Source organism: Chiloscyllium plagiosum, unplaced genomic scaffold (genome assembly GCF_037043375.1).
Source record: "Chiloscyllium plagiosum isolate Xiang-an unplaced genomic scaffold, Cpla_swu_hap1 HiC_scaffold_22, whole genome shotgun sequence".
NCBI lineage: Eukaryota > Metazoa > Chordata > Chondrichthyes > Orectolobiformes > Hemiscylliidae > Chiloscyllium > Chiloscyllium plagiosum.
This window is the reverse complement of record NW_028270160.1, coordinates 17773768-17798928: the sequence shown is the minus strand read 5'-3', so window position 1 is coordinate 17798928 and position 25161 is coordinate 17773768. Positions and strand designations below refer to the sequence as shown.

At 42.2% G+C, this 25161-nt stretch overlaps 1 protein-coding gene across 4 annotated transcripts in view; it reads right to left on the bottom strand.

The window, feature by feature from the left end:
* slka (STE20-like kinase a) overlaps positions 1–25161 on the bottom strand; it is a 184721-nt gene that overhangs the window by 37334 nt on the left and 122226 nt on the right. For 2 of the 4 annotated variants that reach the window (XM_087998814.1, XM_087998811.1), the window contains exons 12-13: positions 21161–21340; positions 6012–6104 (exon numbers count right to left, since the gene is read on the bottom strand). In XM_087998814.1, coding sequence (XP_087854940.1) covers positions 6012–6104; positions 21161–21340 — 273 coding nt within the window. The remainder of the gene's footprint in view (positions 1–6011; positions 6105–21160; positions 21341–25161) is intronic. The other 2 variants (XM_087998812.1, XM_087998813.1) reach the window with 1 other exon arrangement.

The window sequence follows — 25161 nt, the reverse complement described above, 5'->3', positions numbered from 1 at the left end:
GGACATGTGCAGTTCCAACAGCAGCAAAGGAGCTACAGAATACAGCAGTACATTTGATCAGTACTTTATCCACCATTTTAATCACTCACTCCCATCACCACTGGCACATCATGGGAGCAGTTAGTACCATCTACAAAGCATACTGTAGTAATTCATCAGGCTCCTTTGACAGCACTTTCCAAAGCCTCAACTTCGACAAACAAGAACAGCAGACATGTGGGAAGACCATCTCATATCAATTTCCCTCCAAGTCGCACACTTCCTGATTCAGAATTGCTGTTCCTTGACTATTATTGGGCCACGGTGGCTCAGTGGTTAGCACTGCTGCCTCACAGTGCCAGGGACCTGGGTTCAATTCCTGCCTCAGGCAACTGTCTGTGTGGAGTTTGCACATTTTCCCAGTGTCTGCATGGGTTTCCTCCAGGTGCTCCGGTTTCCTCCCACCATCCAAAGATGCGCAGGTTAAGTGAATTGGCCATGGTAAATTGCCCGTAGTGTTAGATCGGGGTAAATGTAGGGGAATGGATCTGGGTGGGTTGCTCTTCGGAGGATCGCTATGGACTTGTTGGGCTGAAGGGCCCGTTTCCACACTGTAGTGAATCTAATCTAAACAAAATCCTGGAACTTCCTTCATTACATTGTGGATGCACACATTTAATGAAGTTGATCACCAGCAGCTTCTCAAGGGATAAGCACAGATATAAGCAAATAAAAGTAGACAATGTTGTCAAAAAATTCATTTCTCAATTGATATGTGATCAATAGTAAAGCTTCTGGAAGAATAAGGTGATACATTTACAGTGCACCAAACAGTTTCATTAATATTAAGATATCCATACTTACAATCTCAAATTGGAAATTAAATTTGTTGCCAACAATAAAATTGGATTAAGTTGGATAACAGTGATGGAGATTCTACTATTCTTTATCATTTTTTTTTGCCAATATGTCTCTTAATTAAACTTAAAAATAAGCCATTAAGTATTAAGTTAGCCTGGAGCAGTGTTTTGTAGAGGAATACGACAGTGCTATTTTCTGGGTCTGTAGATTGGAAGAAGCAAAAATTACCTTTAGTAGAGTGATATGCTCTTCTTGTCAGATGTGGGAGTTTAGGGAGAGTGTAAGGGTTACTGAGGATTATATCTGCAATAAATGCAGTTGGTTGCGAATCTTATCAGATCGAATGAATTGATTGGTGAAACAGTTAGAGGCAATGTGAATTTACAATAGCAAGGGGAGGTGATGGATGGCAGTTATAGGAAGGCAAAAAAGTTGCAGATACAGTCACATAGATGGGTTAGCTCCAGTAAAGGTAAGAGAGGTAGGCAGGTAGTGCAGGAGAGTTCTGTGGCTATCCCCATTTCAAACAAGCATGTTGTTTTGGAAAATGTTGGGGGTGATGGATTTTCAGGGGAAAGTAACAAAAACAGCCAAGTTTCTGGTATTGAGACTGGCTCTAATGCAATGAGGGGTACGTTGGGTTCCAAGAGATCAATTGTAAGGGGACTCTCTACTCAGAGGCACGGATAGATGTTTCTGTGGCCAGCAGCGAAAAATCAGAATGGTACGTTGTCTCCCTGGTGCCAGGATCAAGGATGTCTCAGAGACAGTGCAGAATGTTCTCAAGGGGGAAGAGGGACCAGCAGGAGGTCATTGTACACATCGGAACAATGACATAGGAAGGGAAAAGGATGAGATTCTGAAAGGAGAACATAGAGAGTTAGGCAGGAATTTAAAAAGGAGATCCTCGAGAGTAGTAATATCTCGATTATTTCCGGTGCTGCGAGCTAGTGAGGGTAAGAATAGGAGGATGGAACAAATGAATGCATGGCTGAGGAGCTGGTGTATGGGAGAAGGATTCACATTTTTGGATCATTGGAATCTCTTCTAGGGTGGAAGTGACCTGTACAAGAAGGACAGATTGCACCTGAATTGGAAGGGGACAAACATACTGGCAGGGAGATTTGCTAGAGCTACTCAGAAGGATTTCAACTACTAAGGTTGTGGGGTGTGTGTGTGTGTGTGTGTGTGTGTGTGTAAAAAACCCAGGGAGATAGTGAGGAAAGAAATCAATCTGAAACTGGTACAGTTGGAAAAGCCGACAGTTAAATAGTCGGGGCAATCAGGGACAAAGCAGAGAACAAGGTAGGACTGATAAATTAAACTGCATTTATTTCATTGCAAGAACCCTACAGGGAAGGCAGATGAATTCAGGGGATGATTAGGAACATGGGACTGGGATATCATAGCCATTACAGAAACGTGGCTCAGGGATGGACAGGACTGGCAGCTTAATGTTCCAGGATACAAATACTACAGGGAGGACAGAAAGGGAGGCAAGAGAGGAGGGAGAGTGGAGTTACTGTACTGAGAGAGGATATTCCCGGAAATATAACCAGGGAAGTTATTTGGGTTGAACTGAGAAATAAGAAAGGGATGATCACCTTATTGGGATTGTATTATAGACACCCTAATAGTCAGAGGGAAATTGAGAAACAAATTTGTAAGGAAATCTCAGTTAACTGTAAGAATAATAGGGTGGTTATAATAGGGGATTTTAACGTTCTAAACATAAACTGGGACTGCCGTAGTATTAAGGGTTTAGATGGAGAGGAATTTGTTAAAGGTATACAAGAAAACTTTCTGATTCAATATATGGATGTTCCGACTAGAGAAGGTGCAAAATTGACCTACTCTTGGGAAATAAGGCAGGGCAAGTGACTGATGTGTCAGTGGGGGAGCATTTGGGGCCAGCGACCATAATTCTATTCGTTTTAAAACAGTGATGGAAAAGGATAGGCCAGAGCTAAAAGTTGAAGTTCTAAATTGGAGGAAGGTTAATTTTGATGGTATTAGGCAAGAACTTTCAAAAGCTGATTTAGGGTAGATGTTCGTAGGTAAAGGGTCGGCTGAAAAATGGGAAGCCTTCAGAAATGAGATAACGAGTCCAGATACAGTATATTCCTGATAGGGTGAAAGGAAAGGCTGATAGGTGTAGGGAATGCTGGATGACTAAAGAAGTTGAGGTTTGGTTAAGCAAAAGAAGGAAACATATATCGGGTAGATAGATAGAATGAATCCTTAGAAGAGTATAAAGGCAGAAAGAATATACATAAGAGGAAAATCAGCAGAGCAAAAAGGGGACATGAGATAGCTTTGACAAACAGAGTTAAGGAGAATCCAAAAGGTTCTTACAAATACGTTAAGGACAAAAGGGTAACTAGGGAGAGTATAGGGCCCCTCAAAGATCAGCAGGAGATGGGGCAGATACTAAATTTGTATTTTGCATCAGTATTTACTGTGGAAAAGGACATGGAAAATATAGAATGTAGGGAAATAGATGGTGACATCTTGAAAAGTGTCCATATCACAGAGGAGGAAGTGCTGGATGTCTTGAAACACATAAAAGTGGATAAATCCCCAGGACCTGATCTGGTGTACCCTAGAAATCTGTGGGGAGCTAGGAAAGTGTTTGCTGAGCCCCTTGCTGAGATATTTGTATCCTCGATGAGGTGAGGCGAGGTGCCGGAAGACTGGAGGTTGGCTAACGTAATGCCACTGTTTAAGAAGGCTGGTAAGGACAAGTCAGAGAACTATAGTCCAGTGAGCCTGATGTCGGTGGTGGGTAAGTTGGAGGGAATCCTGAGGGACAGAATGTACATGTATTTGGAAAGGCAAGGACTGATTATGGATAGTCAACATAGTTTTGTGCATGACAAATCATGTCCCACAAACTTGATTGAGTTTTTTGAAGTAGTAACAAAGAGCAGAGCGGTGGACGTGATCTATATGGACATCAGTAAGGCATTCAACAAGGTTCCCCATGGGAGACTGATTAGCAAAGTTAGATCTCATGGAATAGGGAGAACTAGCCATTTGGATACAGAACTGGCTCAAAGGTAGAAGACAGAGGGTGGTGGTAGGGGCTTGTTTTTCACTTTTCACTGGAAGCCTGTGACCACTGGATCGGTGCTGGGTCTACTACTTTTCATCATTTATATAAATGATTTGGATGTGAGCATAAGAGGTATAGTTAGTAAGTTTGCAGATGACACCAAAATTGGAGGTGTAGTGTACGGCGAAGAAGGTTACCTCAGATTACAACAGGATCTTGATCAGATGGGTCAATTGGCTAAGAAGTGGCAGATGGAGTTTAATTGAGATAAATGTGAGTTGCTGCATTTTGGGAAAGCAAATCTTAGCAGGACTTATACACTTAATGGTAAGGTCCTAGGGAGTGTTGCTGAACAAAGAGACCTTGCAGTGCAGGTTCATAGTTCCTTGAAAGTGAAGTCACAGGTAGATAGGATAGTGAAGAAGGCATTTGGTATGCTTTCCTTTATTGGTCAGAGTATTGAGTACAGGAGACGGGAGGTCATGTTGCAGCTGTACAGGAATTGGTTAGGCCACTATTGGAATATTGCATGCAATTATGGTCTCCTTCCTATTGGAAGGATGTTCTGAAACTTGAAATGGCTTAGAAAAGATTTACAAAGATGTTGCCAGGGTTGGAGGATATGAGCTATAGGGAGAGGTTGAATAGGCTGGAGCTGTTCTCTCTGGAGCGTCGGAGGCTGAGGGGTGACCTTATAGAGGTTTATAAAGTAATGAGGGGCATGGACAGGGTAAATAGACAAAGTCTCTTCCCTGGTGTGGGGTGTGGTGAAAGGGTTAAAATTATGTCCCAATACATGTGTGAATCTTATTATGAATATGTTACCGGAATGGAAGGTGTTGCTTAGTCTTGCCCTGTTGTTCGCATGAATATGTTACCGGAATGGAAGGTGTTGCTTAGTCTTGCCCTGTTGTTCGCATGAATATGTTACCGGAATGGAAGGTGTTGCTCGCATGAATGTTTAGATCTCGAAAGAGTACATAAGCTGGGAAAGTCCCCAGTTCGGTAGAGTCTGCTCCGGGTTACGTTTAACCGCCGAGCGTGGGTTGTTGGCAACCGCTCTACGAGAACTGACGGCTCCCAGTTCCGGTAACATGTAGAGTGAGTATAAACCAGACCCGTTGTAAGTACGAGACCTGGTTGAGGCGACACTGCGGGGAATAAAATACTTATATTCTAGCAAACTCGTCTCTCAGTTCTTTTCTCCTGTTCTGTGTCAGACTACTTTCCTGCGAACCCGATCCTTGAGAATTTATAAAACAGGGGGAGTCCAGAATTAGAGGGCATAGGTTTAGGGTGAGAGGGGAAAGATATAAAAGAGACCTAAGGGACAACTTTTTCACACAGAGGGTGGTACATGCATGGAATGAGCTGCCAGAGGAAGCAGTAGAGGTGAGTACAATTGCAACATTTAAAAGGCATCTGGATGGGTATATGAATAGGAAGGGTTTGGAGGGATATGGGCCGGGTGCTGGCACGTGGGACGAGGGACTAGATTGGGTTGGGATATCTGGCCGGCATGGACATGTTGGACAAAGAGACTCAGTTTCCGTGCTGTACATCTCTATGACTCTATATCTCAGATTTCCAATGACACTCTGGTATTGCCCTGACAGTTTCACTGAAACGTAAGCTCCTTCCTCTGTTGAAGTAAACCCAATACAGTCCCTGGTTTCAGAACACTGGGCATTGGTACTTTTTCCTAAACATAACACATCCTCACGTCATCTCTTGGAGGTAGTTACGAGTAAATACAGGACCCTCAAAAACCTAGTACTCTCCAGGGTTTAATCGAAATGCATATTTTTCATGGATAAGCACAAAATAATAACAGAACAGCATCACAGTTAAGTCTGCTCCCTCCTTCATTAAATGCTCATAAACATACACCTCACATAGCTTTTTTGCAAAATGACCAATAGTGGGAACTCTGTTTCCAAGCAAAGGAAGGACACAGGGATTAACTGTAGCATCTTTGACCTTCAACTAATTATGGTCACAACTAACTAATTAGTGTAGTTCATCTTGGCTTCAGATAATATTTCTACTCAGACAGACATGCTTTTGTCAGTAAGGAAAGTTGCAGAGTTGATGAGTAACGTCAGCAGCTAATTACCTGAGCATGCAAGGACTGCGAAAGCTCCTCTCGAATTCGTTTCATTTGTTCTTTTCTCTGTTCTCTGGGGAGTTTATCCACTTCATTTTTAACCTACAAGCATGCAGAGGGTTGGGGGAAGTACATTCCTTTTATAAAGGAAGCATTCAGCAGTAAAGGTCACAGAGTAGTCCGGGTTAAATAAGAGCTGGTGTTTAGCAAAGGATTAAGTTTGGGATTTCTTCAGAAAGGCAGTAAGTAAAAAAGGATTGTCATATTTTAACATGTGAGCATTGAAAAAACTTGGGCAGTTGCCTAAGATTTCAACTTCGAATATAAACTTTGATAAAGATATGGAACATTTCAAAATAATTCAATTAATAATTCTAAATTATATGCCTATACTGTAGGAAAATTTAGCAATTATTTTGCACTGACCAAGATCCCACGAATAGTAATGAGATGACTACTTCAATCATCTGATAATTCGATTATGTGCGAGCGATTCTGGTTGATAAATGAATATCTGTCAGGACACCAAGAGAACTGCAAGCTGTGTCCTCTCTTCCACCATTCAAGACCTCACTTTAACATTCTACCCGAAACGTTGCAGCAATGAGAGTGTAGCATTCCCTCTATCTCTTGATGGGGGCTTGCAATTATGATCTCTTTTTTTAACTGAAATTTGAGAATGCTGCCTACTGAATCATGACTGACATTGTGAAGTTAGAGACCAGGTTACTGGTTAGTATATTTGAGTCTTGGATGTAAATAAGCATTTTTTGCACAAAATAAAACTCTCAAAGCTCACATATTAAAAGGACCCTTTTTGAATACAGAAGTCATATGAAATTGTAGAAAGCAGCATAGTTTAGCTTGCAGCAACTTTACCTGTCAGCATGTAATAAAACTGACTGAAATATATTTGAATTAAATATCCAGAACAGAAACTCCTCTGGACTAACAGAATATTGAGTATCTAAAGGGCAAGTGAGCTTCTTCACTGATAGGTTACGATGCTGCAGGACATAACAAGCTTAGCATTTGGTGTCTACTACTCAAGGCAAAAGTCTAGAGCAAAATATATACAGCAGATTCCCATTTCCAACAGCTGCCCATAAAAGGTCCAAGCCTCACGTTAGAGAACTCACCATGGAACAAAGGAGAAGTTAATGTGAGGAATGAGTCATAAAATAGTGCTATAGATCAAAACTACAAATGTCAAAGGAAAGTGTCAGCAGCTTGGAGACTCAATCCTTTCTATTTGCAGTCAGAGGTCTTTTTCTGATTGAAAGCTTGTGCTTCCATTAATTACTGAAATGTAGGATTGCAAACATTATACCAGGGTTAGTAGAGTAAGACGACAGGCAGCTACAAAGTTAAGGATATGACTTGTGCAGGAACAACTGTGGGTGAAGAGACTGCTCCAGGATAAGCCTAAGGCAGAAAATGCAGTTGCTTGGTGTGTAGCTGGATTAACTGTATGTAAAAGAACTTAGATTAGGCTTTGTCAAAAGATTACAGTTTCAGACTATCCAATCTATCATGGTGTAGGAAGACTCATTGTTCTGCTGCTACCCACTTGATTTGTTGTGACAGAGAGTGTGAGATGATTGCATAGTGCTTCGGCATTCCAGAGAACTGCAATTGTTTTTTTACGTCTTCCACCTCTCGCTTGACTTTACTCTTTCAATAGGCAGGTGGCACAAATAGGCTTAGAACATTCTTCATGACCATTGTTAGCAGCAAGCCAAAATAGGTGGTAAAAGACTTGATGTGGAGGGATACTGGTTGTAGTTTCACCTACACCCTAGAGCAAGGGGGCAGAACATCATTCGGTGATGGCTTATCTTTCCAAACCTCAGAATGAGAGGACTGTAACAAGCAAAACAGTCTGAAACATACTCAGAGTAGCCGTCATGCTCTTCAACATTGTAAATTTTCTAAGTTGTATTTTCCAATTGGAAAAACTATTAATGCAAATGATACTTTTCTTGGTCTGTAACATTACAATTTAAGGTCACTGAATTTAGGGTTTTAACTGAAGTCCATTCAATTATTTTGATATCACACCAAGCAACTCCATTGCCTAGGTTATTGCAGATAAAGAAAGATCTGGAATCACCACCTGCCACTCAGACACACCACCACCACACCCCCAAATCCCAGTTGGGAAGGCAAAGCACTCAACCAAAAAAAAGGTGTAAAATATGTAGAACTTAAATAACAAAAAACAGTAACAAAGACAAGCTGATAAAATATTAACAGTAACAATAACAGTAAAGCAGTGATAGCCTAGTACCAGAGACGGACTTCTTTCTCAAAATTTGGGCAAACTGGGGACAGTAGGCATGGTATCACTGATTTAATGTGAAAATCAAACTTTAATGCTTACCAATGTTACAAGCAATGTGACCAACACAAATACATCTGTCTCTGATACCAGTCTTTCATTAACAAGACAATGTAACAAAGCATCATTTTATGATCTCAATCCATACAAGACTTACCTGTACAAATTGAACCGCTCACAACAAGGCTAGAGAGGTATTGGTCTTTGAATAAACTGGACATTTTGGGGAAACAATATCATCCTGCCTTGAGATTAGTACCTGCATCAGGTGTTCCTTGGCCTCAGTAGCTTCCCACGGCAGATACAGCAGGCCAAGGGTCAGATACAGAGTAAAGCTGCCGTCCTCATCAAGTACACCAAGCATAGGAATAGCATGTGGTTAGATACAGGTAAAGCTCTCTATTTATATTATGCCATAGCTTATTCTCAAAGTCATTCTTCCAAATTTACACTTGATGACCCATCAGTACCATGATAAAACACACAGCAGCCTTGAACATGGTGAGCCCCGACCACATAGCTCTGCTCAAAGCCAAACTAAATACTGATGTCTGGATATTATTTACAAAATGATCAGCACAAGGAAGGTGATCTAGGGAGTGCAATGGGAGCAATACATCAATTATATTATAGGCATCTAGTTTTAAAATTATGCAACTTCTTTTGAGAACAGGCCAGAATGTGATGAATGGCCTCCCTCATCCAGACACAAGTTGATTAGGATTTATCCAAGGAAATTTAAATTTAAGTTTCAATAATCAAAATCCTCTTGGAGCCAAGTCTGAACCATATCTGCATGGAAGGAAGTTTTATTTTATTTTGCTTTTGTTCTGTTGGCAGTATACAATATCTGATAATGGTTCCACATCCAGAGATCCTCCCATACACGAGTTGCATAGGATGTCCTGTTGTTAGGAGTAGTACTCTCCTTCCTTGAATTGAAATACTTGGTTTTGTTTTAAATTGAGAAGGTCACAAATAATGTTTGTAATGTATTCATGGAGTTTAGAAGAATGGCGTGAGGGTCGGGGGTGGGGGGGGAGGTGCAGGTAGGTTAGATTCAGGCAGCATTTCCCCTGTGGTGTAGTCATCGAGAAACAGAGGTCACAGTTTTAAAGATAAGGGATGAATCTTTTCGGATAGAGCTGAGAATAATTTTTCACCCAGAGAGTGGTGAGCCTGTGGAATTCACTAACATAGAAAGTCGTTGAGGCAAAAACAAACATTGTGTCTTCAAGAAGTTAGATACAGCTCTTGTGGCTAAATGGATCAAGGGATTTGGGGATTGGCGGGGGGGGGGGGGGGGGGGGGAAGAGCGCGGATTGAGGCTATTGAATTTAACGATTAAACATAATCAGATTAAATGGTGGAGCAGACTCGAAGGGTCAAATGGCCTATTCCTGCTCCTTTCTTCTCTAGGTTTACATTTGTTGATCTGGGACTGAACAATGCCTGGACTCCCAACTTCACCCTTGTATGCCTGAGGAATCTTAATGTTGCAATTTTCTCTGCTCATTTAAGAGCAAAAACAGGAGGGTGATAGTGAATTATAGCCAGGTCCTGAGAGCTGAGAAAAACAGGAAGTGGGAATAGCTGGTGGGTTCAGTACAGGGAGCAGGCTGATAGTGGGCACAAACTATATTCAGTGTAGACAATATTTAACATAGGTATAAATTGCCATTTCCAAATAGCGCATACACCATTGGAGAATGGCAAAGTAGAACAGGAGGACAGGACCCTTGTAATGGATGTAACACTCCAGGCTCTGCAAACATATGAAAGTGACAGCACATCCAATTACCCAGACTTTATAGTGTCTCTCCAATCATTTAGCTAGTCTCAGATTAGATATATCACATCACCCAGAACTTCTAGTGTATTAATCACAAAGTTTTACCACAGTTATACACGATAACCATCAATATACAATATTAAAGCACTTCAGGGGTCAACGTAACTACATTTTTATGGTCACCTTACATTGTCTAACCACAGAAGGCATACAAATCCCTCTGTCCTTGTTCAGTAACAGTGTTGCCATTTGTCTTGAAGACTTCGAAAGAACTGATTGCCAGGTTAGACAGAGATGAAAGTTAAGCCATGAGCTGACAGGGTGAGACTGCCCTTCAAAGGTGTTCCCCAGAGCTCACCATGCAACGAGAAAAAAGGTTAGATTATCGAAAGGAAAGTATCAGATTGGCAAACATGTCCCAAGGGAGCTGGCTGCCTAACATAGCATGCATGTAGATAGATCACAAACAGCACCTAGGAAAGCAACTGGCCAGGGCTGGCCATTCACTGATGGTCAAAGGCAGGTAGGGGAAGCAATTGCCTAGTGGTATTATCGCTAGACTATTAATCTAGAAACTCAGCTAATATTCTGGGGACACAAGTTCGCCATGGCAGATGGTGGAATTTGAATTCAATAAAAGAAAATCTGCAATTAAGAATCTACCGATGACTATGAAGCCATTATTAATTGTTGGAAAAACCAAATCTGGCTCACTAATATCCTTCAGGGAAGGACATCTGCATTCCTTACCTTGTCTGACCTACATGTGACTCCAGACCCATAGCACTATGGCTGACTCTTAACTGCACTCTGGGCAGTAAGTGCTGGCCTAGCCAGCGAATGAATGAATGAATAATAGTCTTTCTTGCCAGCTGGGTACTGTGTTGCCAAGAGACCATTTCCAAAGTGTGAAAAATAGTGACAACAGACTTGAGTTAATGCAAAGAAAAAAAAGACAGTTATCAATGACACCATAGACATGTAAGATATTTAGAACAGCTCAGACACCAAATGACTTTGGACTAATCAACCCAGCTGTTATTGTGGAGGATTTCCAAGAAACCAGAGTTTCAGGTACCGATAATTAGGGAAATCTTAAAGAAAAGTAAATTGTGTATAGCTACATATAAAGCCAGACGATGCATGCTACTGAATAGTATAACATCAAAAATGTCCCGTCATCCACACTGATCTTAAATGGGTTAGTCTCTATTCCTCTATTATAGGCTGATCTCTGATCTTGTGGTATTATTACAGAATCACAGAATTCTGTACACAAAAAAAGGTGCAGGAAGGAGACCATTCAGCCCACTGTGTTTGCAGCAGCTCTCAATACAAGAATCTCAATTAGTACCACTCTCCTGCTTTTTCTCTGTAACCCTGCAAAATGTTCTTTTTCAGTTATCAGCCTCACTCCCTCAACTGAAACTGTTCTATCCTTGGCAATGAATTCCAGAGCCTAATTACTCACTGTGTGAAAAAGCTTTATTTCATTACACTTTTTCTTCTTTTACTAATTACTTTAAATTTGTGCCATCTTCTTCTCAATCCTTTCATGGGTGGGAATATTCCTTAATTAATATGTCTAAACCTTTAATAATTTTAGAAACTTCAAACTCTTGGAATACTACATTAAATTCTGGTCTCTCTGCTACAAGGAAGGATGTTGTGAAACATGAAAGCATTCAGGAAAGATTTACACGGACGTTGCCAGGGTTGGAGGATCTGAGTTATTGGGAGAGACTGAATAAGTTGGGGCTATTTTCCCGAAAGCATCAGAGGCGGAGGGGTGACCTTATAGAAGTTTATAAAATCATGAGGACACAGAAAGGGTGAATAGATAAGATATTTTCTGCAGGGTAGCAGAGTCCAAACTACAAGGCAGAGGTTTAAGTTGGAAGGGGAGAAACTTAAAAGGGACCTAACGGGCAACTTTTTCACGCAGAGGATGGTGCATGTATGGAATGAGCTGCCAGAGGAAATGGTGGAGGCTGGTACAATTACAAAATTTAAAAGGCATCTAGATGGGTATAGTAATAGGAAAGGTTTAGAGACATCTGGGTCAAATGATAGCAAATGAGACTAGATTAATTTAGGATATCTGGTCAGCCTGGATGAGTTGGACCAAAGTGTCCGTTTCAATGCTGTACAGCTTTTTGACTCTAATCAGCTCTCTATTCTCTAGCACAGCAGTCCCAGCTTCTCCTAATCTACCTTTGCAACTGAAAACCTTCATCCTTGCAGCTAAATTTTTAAAACTCTTCTGCACTTTCTCAAATGCCTGTACCTGTATATATTTTGCAGCAACCCGAACTGGATGCAATATTCTAACTGAGGAAAAACTGTAACTTATACAAGTGGTCTGATATGTTATCCTCCTATTTAATAATATTAATACATTTACTAATAAATAATATTGTTTTTTTTATTTACTGTTGTTTCAACCTGCCCTGCCACTTTCCTACGAAATACCTCCTGGGTCCTCTTTTCCTACAATCCCTTTGGATTTGAACCATTCATTTTATATTCTCTCTCCTTGATTTTCCTAATAAAATTTATCCTCAAACTTATCCAAAATGAACTTCACCCGTCACCTACCTGCCCACTTCGCCAACTGCCTATGTCCTTCTGAACAACTACACTGGCTTTGCCCAGTTTACAATGCTTCCAGGTTTGCATCATCCACAAATTTTGAATTACATTAGATTAGATTACTTACAGTGTGGAAACAGGCCCTTCGGCCCAACAAGTCCACACTGCCCCGCCGAAGCGCAACCCACCCATACCCCTACATTTACCCCTTACCTAACACTATGGGCAATTTAGCATGGCCAATTCACCTGACCTGCACATCTTTGGACTGTGGGAGGAAACCGGAGCACCCGGAGGAAACCCATGCAGACACGGGGAGAATGTGCAAACTCCACACAGTCAGTCGCCTGAGGCGGGAATTGAACCCGGGTCTCTGGTGCTGTGAGGCAGCAGTGCTAACCACTGTGCCACCGTGCCGCCCACAAATTGTGGCCTATACAGGTCTAGATTATTAATAAACTTCAGAAAAACCAACACTGACCGGAGAATTCCAAACCTTATCCAAGCCTGAAAAACATCCATTAAATTTTACTCCTGATTCCTTACACTAAGTCAACTTCATAACCAGTTACTACCATACCATCCACCTCATGGGCTCCAACTTTGCTCAGAAGTTTGTTGTGTGGCACTGTAATCAAATATTTTCTGAAGTCCACATCAAAAGCATTGTCCTCATCAACCCACTATGTTATTATCTCTTCTAAAATCTCCAGCAAAATAGCTATATACAATTTCCCTTCAGATTCATGCTGGCTTTTCATAATTAATCCACATTTGTTCATGTAACTACTGATTTTGTCCTAGAAGATTCCAAACAAACGTGAAACGCATTGGTCTTTAGTTGAAAAATGTGTTGCTGGAAAAGCGCAGCAGGTCAGGGAGCATCCAAGGAGTGGTCTTTCCAGAATGCTGATAGGGGAGGGGAGGGAAATATATCCTTGGTGGTGGGGTCTGTTTGGAGGTGGCAGAAATGACGAAGGATGATACGATGTAAATGTCCGTGTTGAGTCGGTCGCCCGAAATAGAAATGGAGAGGTCTTCGTCGGATATGTGGAACAGTCCATCTTCCGCAGCTACACTGGCACCACCCCCCACCTTTTCCTCCGCTACATTGATGACTGTATCGGCGCTGCCTCGTGCTCCCACGAGGTTGAACAGTTCATCCACTTTACCAACATCTTCCACCCCAACCTCAAATTTACCTGGACCATCTCAGACTCCTCCCTCCCCTTCCCAGACCTCTCCATTTCTAACTCGGGCAACCGAATCAACACGGACATTTACTATAAACCAACCGACTCCCACAGCTACCTAGATTACACCTCCTCCCACCCTGCCCCCTGTAAAAACGCCATCGCATATTCCCAATTCCTTCGCCTCTGCTCCTAGGAGGACCAATTCCAATACCAAACAACCCAGATGGCCTCTTTCTTCAAAGACCACAATTTCCCCTCAGACGTGGTTGACGATGCTCTCCACTGCATCTCTTCCACTTCCCGCTCCTCCGACCTTGAACCTCGCCCCTCTAATCGCCACCAGGACAGAACCCCACTGGTCTTCACCTACCACCCCACCAACCTCCAGATACATCGTATCATCCTTCGTCATTTCCGCCACCTCCAAACAGACCTCACCACCAAGGATATATTTCCCTCCCCTCCCCTATCAGCGTTCCGGAAAGACCACTCCCTCCGCGACTCCCTCGTCAAGACCACACCCCCCATTAAGGCAACCTCCACTCCCGGCACCTTCCCCTGCAACTGCAAGAAATGCAAAACTTGCGCCCACACCTCCCCCCTCACTTCCCTCCAATGCCCCAAGGGATCCTTCCACATCCGTTACAAATTCACCTGCACCTCCACACACATCATTTACTGCATCTGCTGCACCCGATGTGGCCTCCTCTACATTGGGGAGACAGGCCGCCTACTTGCGGAACGTTTCAGAGAACACCTGAGGGACACCCGCACCAACCAACCCAACCGCCCCGTGACGGAACACTTGAACTCCCCCTCCCACTCCGCCAAGGACATGCAAGTCCTTGGCCTCCTCCATCGCCAGACCATGGCAACACAACACCTGGAGGAAGAGCGCCTCATCTTCCACTTCGGAACCCTCCAACCACTAGGGATGAATGCAGATTTCTCCAGCTTCCTCATTTCCCCTCCCCCCACCTTATCTCAGTCCCAACCCTCGGACTCAGCACCACCTTCTTGACCTGCAATCTTCTTCCCGACTTCTCCGCCCCCACCCCCTCTCCGGCCTATCACCCTCTCCTTAACCTCCTTCCACCTATCGCATTCCCAATGCCCCTCCCCCAAGTCCCTCTTCCCTACCTTTTATCTTAGCCTGCTTGGCACACCTTCCTCATTCCTGAAGAAGGGCTTATGCCCGAAACGCCGATTCTCCTGCTCCTTAGATGCTGCTGACCTGCTGCACTTTTCCAGCAACACATTTTTCAGCTCTGATCTCCAGCATCTGCAGTCCTCACTTTCTAATTGGTCTTTAGTTGCTTGGATTATCTTTACACTCTTTTTACAGCTTTCTAGTATTCTGGAACCGTACCGGTGTCGAAGGAAGTCTGAAAAATTACTGCCAATGTCTCTGCAACTTCCAATCTCATTTCCTTTAGGATCCTTGGATACAACTCATGTGCTCCAGTACCTTGTCAACTTTTAGGTTAGAGACTTTATCAAATATCTATGTGTCATTACTGTTATACTCTGCACATGATTGAATTTGTTCTCTATCTTCATGGCCTGGATAGCGCCTTCCTTAGTAAACACAGATGCAAAGCATTTGCTGAATACTTCAGCCAGTGCTATTTCCACGTGTAACTCCACTTCCTGCTCCTCCTTTTGCGACCTTTTTACCAGTAATACACCTTTAGAAAAGTCTAAGATTCTCTTTTATGTTAGCTACCAGTCTCTGTTCAGAAGACTAAGATGTAGGAGTAGAAGTAAGCCATTCAGCTCATCAAGTCTGTTCGTTGTGCCATTCGTTGAGATATAGCTAATCAAATAATCCACTTTCCTGCCCAAGGTAGTCCATTGTTGAGCTGTTGCTTTTACTGCCAAACTTGATGTTAATTAGATCAGTTCTTGCCCCACTGAAGTTGGCTTCCCAACAATTAATTATTCTTACTCTAAATTGTTTTTCATCTTCTTCCACAGTCATCCTAAACCTTATTATGCGGTGATCACTTTCACTCAAAAATAAAGAACTATGAATGCTGGAGACTTGAAACAAACAAAAACAGAAATTGCTGGAGAAACTCAGCAGGGCTGCTAGTATCTGTGGAGACAATAAAAGGTTTTGAGTCCGGTGACCCTTGAGGGTCTCCAGCAATTTTTGTTTTTGATCATTTTTACTCAGGTTTTCCCCACTGACACTTGATCTACTCAGGTAAAAACAATGACTGCAGATGCTGGAAACCAGATTTGGATTAGTGGTGCTGGAAGAGCACAGCAATTCAGGCAGCATCCAAGGAGCTTCGAAATCGACGTTTCAGGCAAAAGCCCTTCATCAGGAATAAAGGCAGTGAGGCTGGAGCGTGGAGAGATAAGTGAGAGGAGGATGGGGGTGGGCAGAAGTAGCATAGAATACAATGGGTGAGTGGGGGAGGGGATGAAGGTGATAGGTCAGGGAGGAGAGGGTGGAGTGGATAGGTGGAAAAGGAGATAGGCAGGTAGAACAAGTCCGGACAAGTCATGGGTACAGTGCTGAGCTGGAAGTTTAGAACGAGGGTGAGGGGAAATGAGGAAACTGTTGAAGTCCACATTGATGCCCTGGGGTTGAAGTGTTCCGAGGCGGAAGATGAGGCGTTCTTCCTCCAGGCATCTGGTGGTGAGGGAGTGGCGGTGAAGGAGGCCCAGGACCTCCATGTCCTCGGCAGAGTGGGAGGGGGAGTTGAAATGTTGGGCCACGGGGCGGTGTGGTTGATTGGTGCGGGCATCCCGGAGATGTTCCCTAAAGCGCTCTGCTAGGAGGCGCCCAGTCTCCCCAATGTAGAGGAGACCGCATCGGGAGCAACGGATACAATAAATGATATTAGTGGATGTGCAAGTAAAACTTTGATGGATGTGGAAGGCTCCTTTAGGGCCTTGGATAGAGGTGAGGGAGGAGTTGTGTGCGCAGGTTTTACAGTTCCTGCGGTGGCAGGATGGGAGGATGGGTTGTAAGGGGAAGTGGACCTGACCAGGTTGTCACGGAGGGAACAGTCTTTGCGGAAGGCGGAAAGGGGTGGGGAGGGAAATATATCCCTGGTGGTGGGGTCTGTTTGGAGGTGGCGGAAATGTCGGCGGATGATTTGGTTTATGCGAAGGTTGGTAGGGTGGAAGGTGAGCACCAGGGGCGTTCTGTCCTTGTTACGGTTGGAGGGGTGGGGTCTGAGGGCGGAGGTGCGGGATGTGGACGAGATGCGTTGGAGGACACCTTTAACCACGTGGGAAGGGAAATTGCGGTCTCGAAAGAAGGAGGCCATCTGGTGTGTTCTGTGGTGTAACTGGTCCTCCTGGGAGCAGATCCGGCGGAGGCGGAGGAATTGGGAATATGGGATGGCATTTTTGCAAGAGGTAGGGTGGGAAGAGGTGTAATCCAGGTAGCTGTGGGAGTTGGTGGGTTTGTAAAAAATGTCAGTGTCAAGTCGGTTGTCATTAATGGAGATGGAGAGGTCCAGGAAGGGGAGGGAGGTGTCAGAGATGGTCCAGGTAAATTTAAGGTCAGGGTGGAATGTGTTGGTAAAGTTGATGAATTGCTCAACCTCCTCACGGGAGCACGAGATGGCGCCAATGCAGTCATCAATGTAGCGGAGGAAGAGGTGGGGAGTGGTGCCGGTGTAATTACGGAAGATGAACTGTTCTACGTAGCCAACAAAGAGACAGGCATAGCTGGGGTCCATACGTGTGCCCATGGCTACCCCTTTGGTCTGGAGGAAGTGGGAGGATTCGAAGGAGAAATTGTTAAGGGTGAGGACCAGTTCGGCCAAACGAATGAGAGTGTCGGTGAAGGGTACTGTTGGTGACGTCTGGAGAGGAAAAAACGGAGGGCTTGGAGGCCCTGGTCATGGCGGATGGAGGTGTAGAGGGATTGGATATCCATGGTGAAGATGAGGCGTTGGGGGCCGGGGAAACGGAAGTCTTGGAGGAGGTGGAGGGCTTGGGTGGTGTCTCGAACGTATGTGGTGAGTTATCTTCAGCATGGATATCCAATCCCCCTACACCTCCATCCGCCATGACCAGGGCCTCCAAGCCCTCTGTTTTTTCCTCTCCAAACGTCCCCAACATTACCCTTCCACCGATACTCTCATTCGTTTGGCCAAAATGGTCCTCACCCTTAACAATTTCTCCTTTGAATCCTCCCACTTCCTCCAGACCAAAGGGGTAGCCATGGGCACACGTATGGGCCCCAGCTATGCCTGTCTCTTTGTTGGCTACGTAGAACAGTTGATCTTCCGTAATTACACCAGCACCACTCCCCACCTCTTCCTTCGCTACATTGATGACTGCATTGGTGCCATCTCGTGCTCCCGTGAGGAGGTTGAGCAATTCATCAACTTCACCAACACATTCCACCCTGACCTTAAATTTACCTGGACCATCTCTGACACCTCCCTCCCCTTCCTGGACCTCTCCATCTCCATTAATGACGACCGACTTGACACTGACATTTTTTACAAACCCACCGACTCCCACAGCTACCTGGTTAGACCGGAGGGTCTGTTTCCATGCTGTACATCTCTATGACTCTATGGTTGAACCTATTACTCTGGCTCACTTAAACTTACTGAAGTTTTGTTTAGAATGTAAACTAGTAAAATAGATAAGGGAGAACCGCTGGATGTGGTATATTTTGGAAAGTTTTTGATAAGATTCTTGACAAGAAGTTAAAGCACATGGGACAGGGATGATATACTAGCATATATTGAGAATTGTTTGAGACAAGAAAACAGAGAGTGGAAATAAATGGGTCTTTCTCTGAGCGGCAGGCAGTGACTTGTGGAATACTGCAAGATCTAGTGCATGGTCCCCAGCCATTAATGCAATGTCAAATTTACATGGATGAAGGAACTAAATACAATGTTTCCAAGTTTGGTGATGACAAAAAACTGGACAGGATCGAGAGTTGCAAGGAGGATGCAAGTAAGCTTCAAGGTGTTGTAGACATTTTGAGTGAATGGGTAAACACGTGACCGATGCAGTAAAAAGTGGTGAAAAACAGAAAGGAAGAGTGTGGTTTATATGAGATTTAATGGGAAGTGTGGATGAAAATAAACAAGCAGGTGCAGCAAGCAATTAGGAAGGCAAACGATATGTTCACCATCATTGCAAGAGCACTTAAGTTTTAAAGAAGGGATGACTTTCTGCAGTTACACTGGATTTGGTTTGCCAACATCTGGAGTATTGCAAGCTAAGAATATACTTGCTATAGAAGAAATGCAGCAGAGGTTCACTCAGCTGATACCATTCCATGAGGAGAGATTGGTTCATTTGGGTCCGTATTCACGAGCATTTAGAAATTACAGGGAGTTTTGATTAAAACACAAACTTCTACAAGGGTTGGACAGACTAGATGCAAGGAGATGGTTTCCCTGTATAGAGAATCTAAAACCTGAGGATAGTCTCAGGGTAAATCATTTCAGATGGAGATGAGGGTAAACGACACCAAGGGGTACAGGGGATAAGTGGGAATATGGCATTGAGATACAGAATCAGTCATGATCATATTGAATGGCAGAGAAGGGTAATATGGCTAACCAAGTGGCCAACTCTTGCTTCTACTTTTTAATGTTTCTACGACATCAACTGATCTCCAATCTGGTGGGATCGATTACTCTGACATGAACTGATTTCTGATTTGATGGGCTGTTTTATTGTATTACACATATTTGCTTCAAACTGACTACATTTTGTTGGTTGAACCATGATTCTCCTCTAATACCTCCCTTGTTCTCCTGAATTTGCTAATTCTGCTGGAGTGCCTGAACAGCTCACCAGAATATGGAATAAGCAAACACTCTTCACACATGAACTTACTGAAATCAACATGCTATTGAAACACATTGGTTCTATGTTACCTTTGAATATTTTTTGTTCACCAGCCTGGCCATCACAGAAAAAAAACAGTTGATAAATGTTAGGAGCCCAGGCTGATTAGAATGTGCGATAGGTTTAGGGTTAAGCCCTAGTGAGGTCACTCTCAAAATAAAAACTAATATTTTGGCACCTAGATGATTTACCCTTATGCCAACTATTCTTAATTGAATACATCTACTATCCCAATATATCAAGCTGTCTTGGCTCTCAGCTTCACACATAGCTCAACATTTGTTACTGACCAACTGGAAAATTTGGCTTACATTCGAATTTATACACATTTATCTTAAGGAATTAAATATAGAATTGCAGAGATGGAGAATACGTCTGTGCAGGAAATTTACCCATCAACCAGCAGAGTTAGTCTGTAGTATAGATTTAGACAGTGACAGGTAAATCAGAAAGTTAAAGGTACAGTCACAACTAATTGTCTCCACTACATAGAGTAGTTTGAAATGGCAACATTGCAACATGTTTTAGTGAACATCTGATTCACATACTCTGAAACAGCTGGAATGTGTCCCAGGTCTAACACTAATTTGCAGTTCAGTGTTGAAAGTGTATACCATCGGAAAGGGTATAAACTGGTGCTAACTGGTTTTCAAATCAACTCTGATTGACCAATGCTTTGCCATGGAGAAAGCATTTTTGAATTCCCAGGGAGCTTGGGGTGCCTATGGTTTTTCAGGTGTTCTATTTATAGCAACACCATGGCCAAACAAGTCAACTTGCCAACCAATCAACACTCCTTTTCTCCTGTGGTGTATATGATTCTGATGTTTTGAAATTTGGCACTCTTACATTTGTATAAGTGTAAGGCAAAAAGCTTTGACAACAAATCTCTTTTGAGCAAGATTCAAGCTCTGGACCACCAAGTGAGTGTTTTGGCAAATCTCATCCATTTTGTATCACGTTTACTCCTCACTCTGTGAGGAACAATGTGATATTGAATCTTTCAAGGAACGAACTGCAGAAAATAATAGTTGGGACTTGTAGTATAAACACTGCCCATTGCAATGTTTGAGACTATTAATCAAGACAGTGCACTTTGGAAAAGCAGGAATTGCCATATACAGGCCTCTAACTGTCCTGGACTTTATACCAGTCCTTTATACAACTACTTTGCCACTAGTTAAGGGGTGCACTGTGATGATTATTACCTCCAATGTCACTCTGGACCATGCATCACTTGTTCCACTCTCTCACACTGACCTGTGCACCAGCTGCACTGATACCCCGGCTGGCTGTGTAATGACCACCACTACTTTCCTTTGGACAGTGCATCAACCTGCACTACATGTTAGCAAATTGCATTCTCTCTTCCAATGTTGAGTCTTACCTCTTTTTTGCGATTTTTTAAAATGCTCTGGAATTTTGACAGCTCCTTTTCCTGGTCGGATTTGATCCTCTTTGCTTCATCTCGCAAGCGGGTAGTGTGGTCTTGTTCAAGACGCTCAATTGTCTGTTTCTGCTGCCGTTCCAAGTTTTCAATTTCATGGTCATACTGACGCTTCTTACTCTGAAGGGGAATAGATTAAACCCAGGTAGACAAATTACAAACCACATTTAATAGCATACAAGTCCATCTTTTCTCTGATAGTAAATTTCCAGATTTGTTTTAAAGTAAATTCAAATTTTCAAACTTCATTTTTGGATTTGAACCTGTATTCCCCATATTATTAATTCTGTAACATTATCACTACTGCACGTAGCTGATACTAAGTTTCACCCAGATTGTGATTAAAAACTAAACATTCTGGGTGAGAATTTGCCTTCTTTTCAAAATGTCAATTAAAGCAAAACAGAGGGTAGAGAATCATTGACTGAAAGGACTTCAGCATTAGAAAAGGACGACATTACCAGTCTGTGCATTTTGAGCTAAAATGATCAGTGCTAAATCATTTCAAATATTTTACAGATGGTTCAGTCGTTCAAAATGAGGGAATAATCTCCTGACAGTTCAGTGTGCTATGCAGAAACAGTATAGTAGAAATATCAGAATGGGGAGTTTTGACTATCCAGAGATCAACTGGATAAAACAACTAAAGGTTTTTTTAAAGTCCGGAGTTTATTGAAGACACCAGAGCATGTTCAATGCACTGCTCAAATTGGCACAGGTACATTTAAATGGTTTTGGGCTAAAGGACAGGTGGGGATATGATTGAGGAATGGAGACATTCTGCTGCGGGAGGAGAGAACGAAGAGGAAAAGCGGCTGAAAGAGATGAAGAAGCAAACAACAAACCACTTAAATGAGTGAGTAAGCCCATAACCAATGAATAGAAACCAAGAACATTTTGCATTTTACACAGACTTTTACAATCCAACGATTCTTTTGAAGTTGTAATACAGGAATTCCCCAGCTTAACTGTGCATTCAAAGTTGCCAAACAGCAGTGTGATACTGACCAGATAATCTCACTTTAATTATGATGATTGTGGATAAATAATGGCCAGGATATCTGAAATAACTCAAAAGTAAAACATAACGTATGCTGGAAATCTGAAGGAGAAAATGCTGAAAATACTCAGCAGATCAGGCAGCATCTTTGGAGAGGGAAATAGAATTCATGTTTCAGATTGATTCACTAATCAGGAAATGAAAGGTCATCAAATTGAAGCATTAACCATTTTTCATAAGTAATAACTTGCCTGATCTTCTTTCAAATAGTCACCATTGGATATTTTATGTTCAACTGAGGGGACTGGTCATGATGTAGAGGTGCTGGTTTTGGACTCGGGTGGACAAAGTTTAAAGTCACACAACACCAAGGCTATAGTACAACGGGTTTATTTTTAAGTACAAACTTTCGGAGCGCTGTTCCTTCATCAGGTAGCTAGTGACAGGAATGATGGCATACAAGATAAATGGCAGAGAAAAGAAATAATTTATTAAAGTTACATATGCTACAGTAAATAGTGTTATTTTCTGTTGATCACAAAAACTGAAATTAATTACTCTGGTCCTGAGTAGCAGGAGAAAATGAGGACTGCAGATGCTGGAGAGTCAGAGTCAAAAAGGGTGGTGCTGATAAAGGGCTTATGCCTGAAACATCGACTCTCCTGCTCCTAGGATGCTGCCTGACCTGCTGTGCTTTTCCAGCGCCACCCTTTTCGACCCTGAGTAGCAGTCAGTCAGGCAAATTAGTCACCTTTGTGGTCTCATTGGGATTTTATACATTTTGAGGGGGCTTGTGGAATGGTGGGGCATAATAAAACGGATTGGTCTGTTCAAATTGAAATAAACTACTATGATCTGACAGCTATTACAGAGACTGGGCTGTGAAACAACAAAGCTTAGGTCCTGAATATTCAAGGTTACCTGCCATCTCAGAAGGACAGGAAGCAATGAGAAGATGGAGAGTTAGCTCTGTTAATTAAAAGTGGCCATAACACAACAGAGAAATAACCTTAGAACTAAAAATCAAGCTATCAGATGTTTGGCTAGAAATAAGAAAGCGCAAAGAAATCTTTTGTGAGAGAAGGTCATGGATCCCCTAACAGTATTCACACTGTATAATGGGTACATCGAACAAAATAATCAAGGTTTGAGAGAAATGCCTGGTGATAAACATGGGTAATTTTAATTTACAAACAGATTGATTGAATGAAGCAGATTAGCAGAAGCAGGTTGAAGTTCATATTGTACTTTTGGAATAGTTTCTTCCAGCAACAAGTTGTGGAGTCAACTAGATTTGGTAATATGCAATAAGATTAGGCATCATAGTAAAGGAGCTCCCTAGGTGGCATGGATCATAGCTTGATTGATTTTCTGTTTGAGGAGAACAATGGGTATAAGAATGAATGTTCTAAACTTAAACAAGGGCAATTATAAGGGTACATGAACAGAGCTAGGTCTGAAATAGGTCTACAGAGAAAGAAAGACTTCAGGGGAAAGACACACCATTTGCAGCTAACTAAGCAAGTTCAAGACAGCATTAAATTGAAAGAAAAAGCATATAATTTCACAAAGATTAATACACAGTAGATGTTTGAACAGAATGTTAAAAAAGCAAAGAATGGTTTAAAAAATGACTAAGAAACTAGAACGTGAGGAAGTTGTTTAGAAATATAAAACTAGATGCATTTTCAACACTTATTTAAAAAGAAAAGGGTAACCAAAGTGTGCAAAGTCCTCTTGAAAGATTGTGTAATTAATAATGGAAAATAAAAAAATGATGGATAAATTGAATTGATACGTTGAATCTATCTTCACTGTGGAAGTCACAGACAACATCCAAGAATTACTAATAAATCAAGAGGTGAAAGGATGGAAGTAAGTTAAAACAATCACAATCATCAAGGAAAGGGTACTGGAAAACTGATTTGAACTGAAGAATTGCAAGTACCCAGCTCCCAATAGAGTTCATCCATAGTCTTAAAAGAAATGTCTACTATATATGAGTACTAACTTTTTAAGATCCCCTAGCTGACAAAAAGGTTCCATCAGATTGGAAGGTAGTAAATATAACTTCTAATCAAAGGAAAACAGAAAGCAAGAGGCTGCATATAATTTAGCTTAACATTGCTCATAGAAAAGTTACTGAAATCCATTATTAATATTAGAAAACATCAAGACAGGTAGAATCAATGTGGTTTTGTAAAAGAGGAGTATCAAATAAGTTGTGCAACATTTCTTTTTTTTTTGCCACTGCCCAGACCTCCGAAGTGCACGGTGGCAGTGGCTTTGGGTGGCAGAAGCCATGCATCTGCACACCATTTGGTATGTGCACAGCTTCCCAGTGAATGCACCATCACCCACCTGCACAGCTTACAGGGAGTGCTGAAGGTGAATTAAGGGGTACTTTAAGATGTGATGTAATTCTATTTACAGCAGGCATTCGATAAGTTGTTTTGTTAAACATTACTACACAAAGTAATACCTAATGTTTTAGGCAGTAACATATTAATACAATTAGAAGATTAGATGACAAACAGGAATAAAACATAATGACTGACACGGCACAGGTAACAGAATTGGAGCCATAACTATTTATAATGGAGAGCAATGATTTGTATGCATACAACAAGTGGTTAAAGAAGCAAATTGAATGTTGTTGTTTATGACAAGGGAGATTGTTATACAGAAGTAGGGATGTTTTGCTACAGTTAGACACGGAATTGGTGAGACCACATCTGGAGTATAGCGTACAGTTTTGTCTCTCTTATTTATGGATAGGATATAACTTCATAAAAAGCAGTTCAGACAAGGGATAGGTTGGCCTGTAACCAGTAGAATTTAAAAGGATGAGAAGTAATCTCACTGAATCATACAAGATCTTGAGGGGATTTGACTGGGTGGGTGCTGAGAGGATGTTTTCCCCTGGTGAGAGACAATTAAA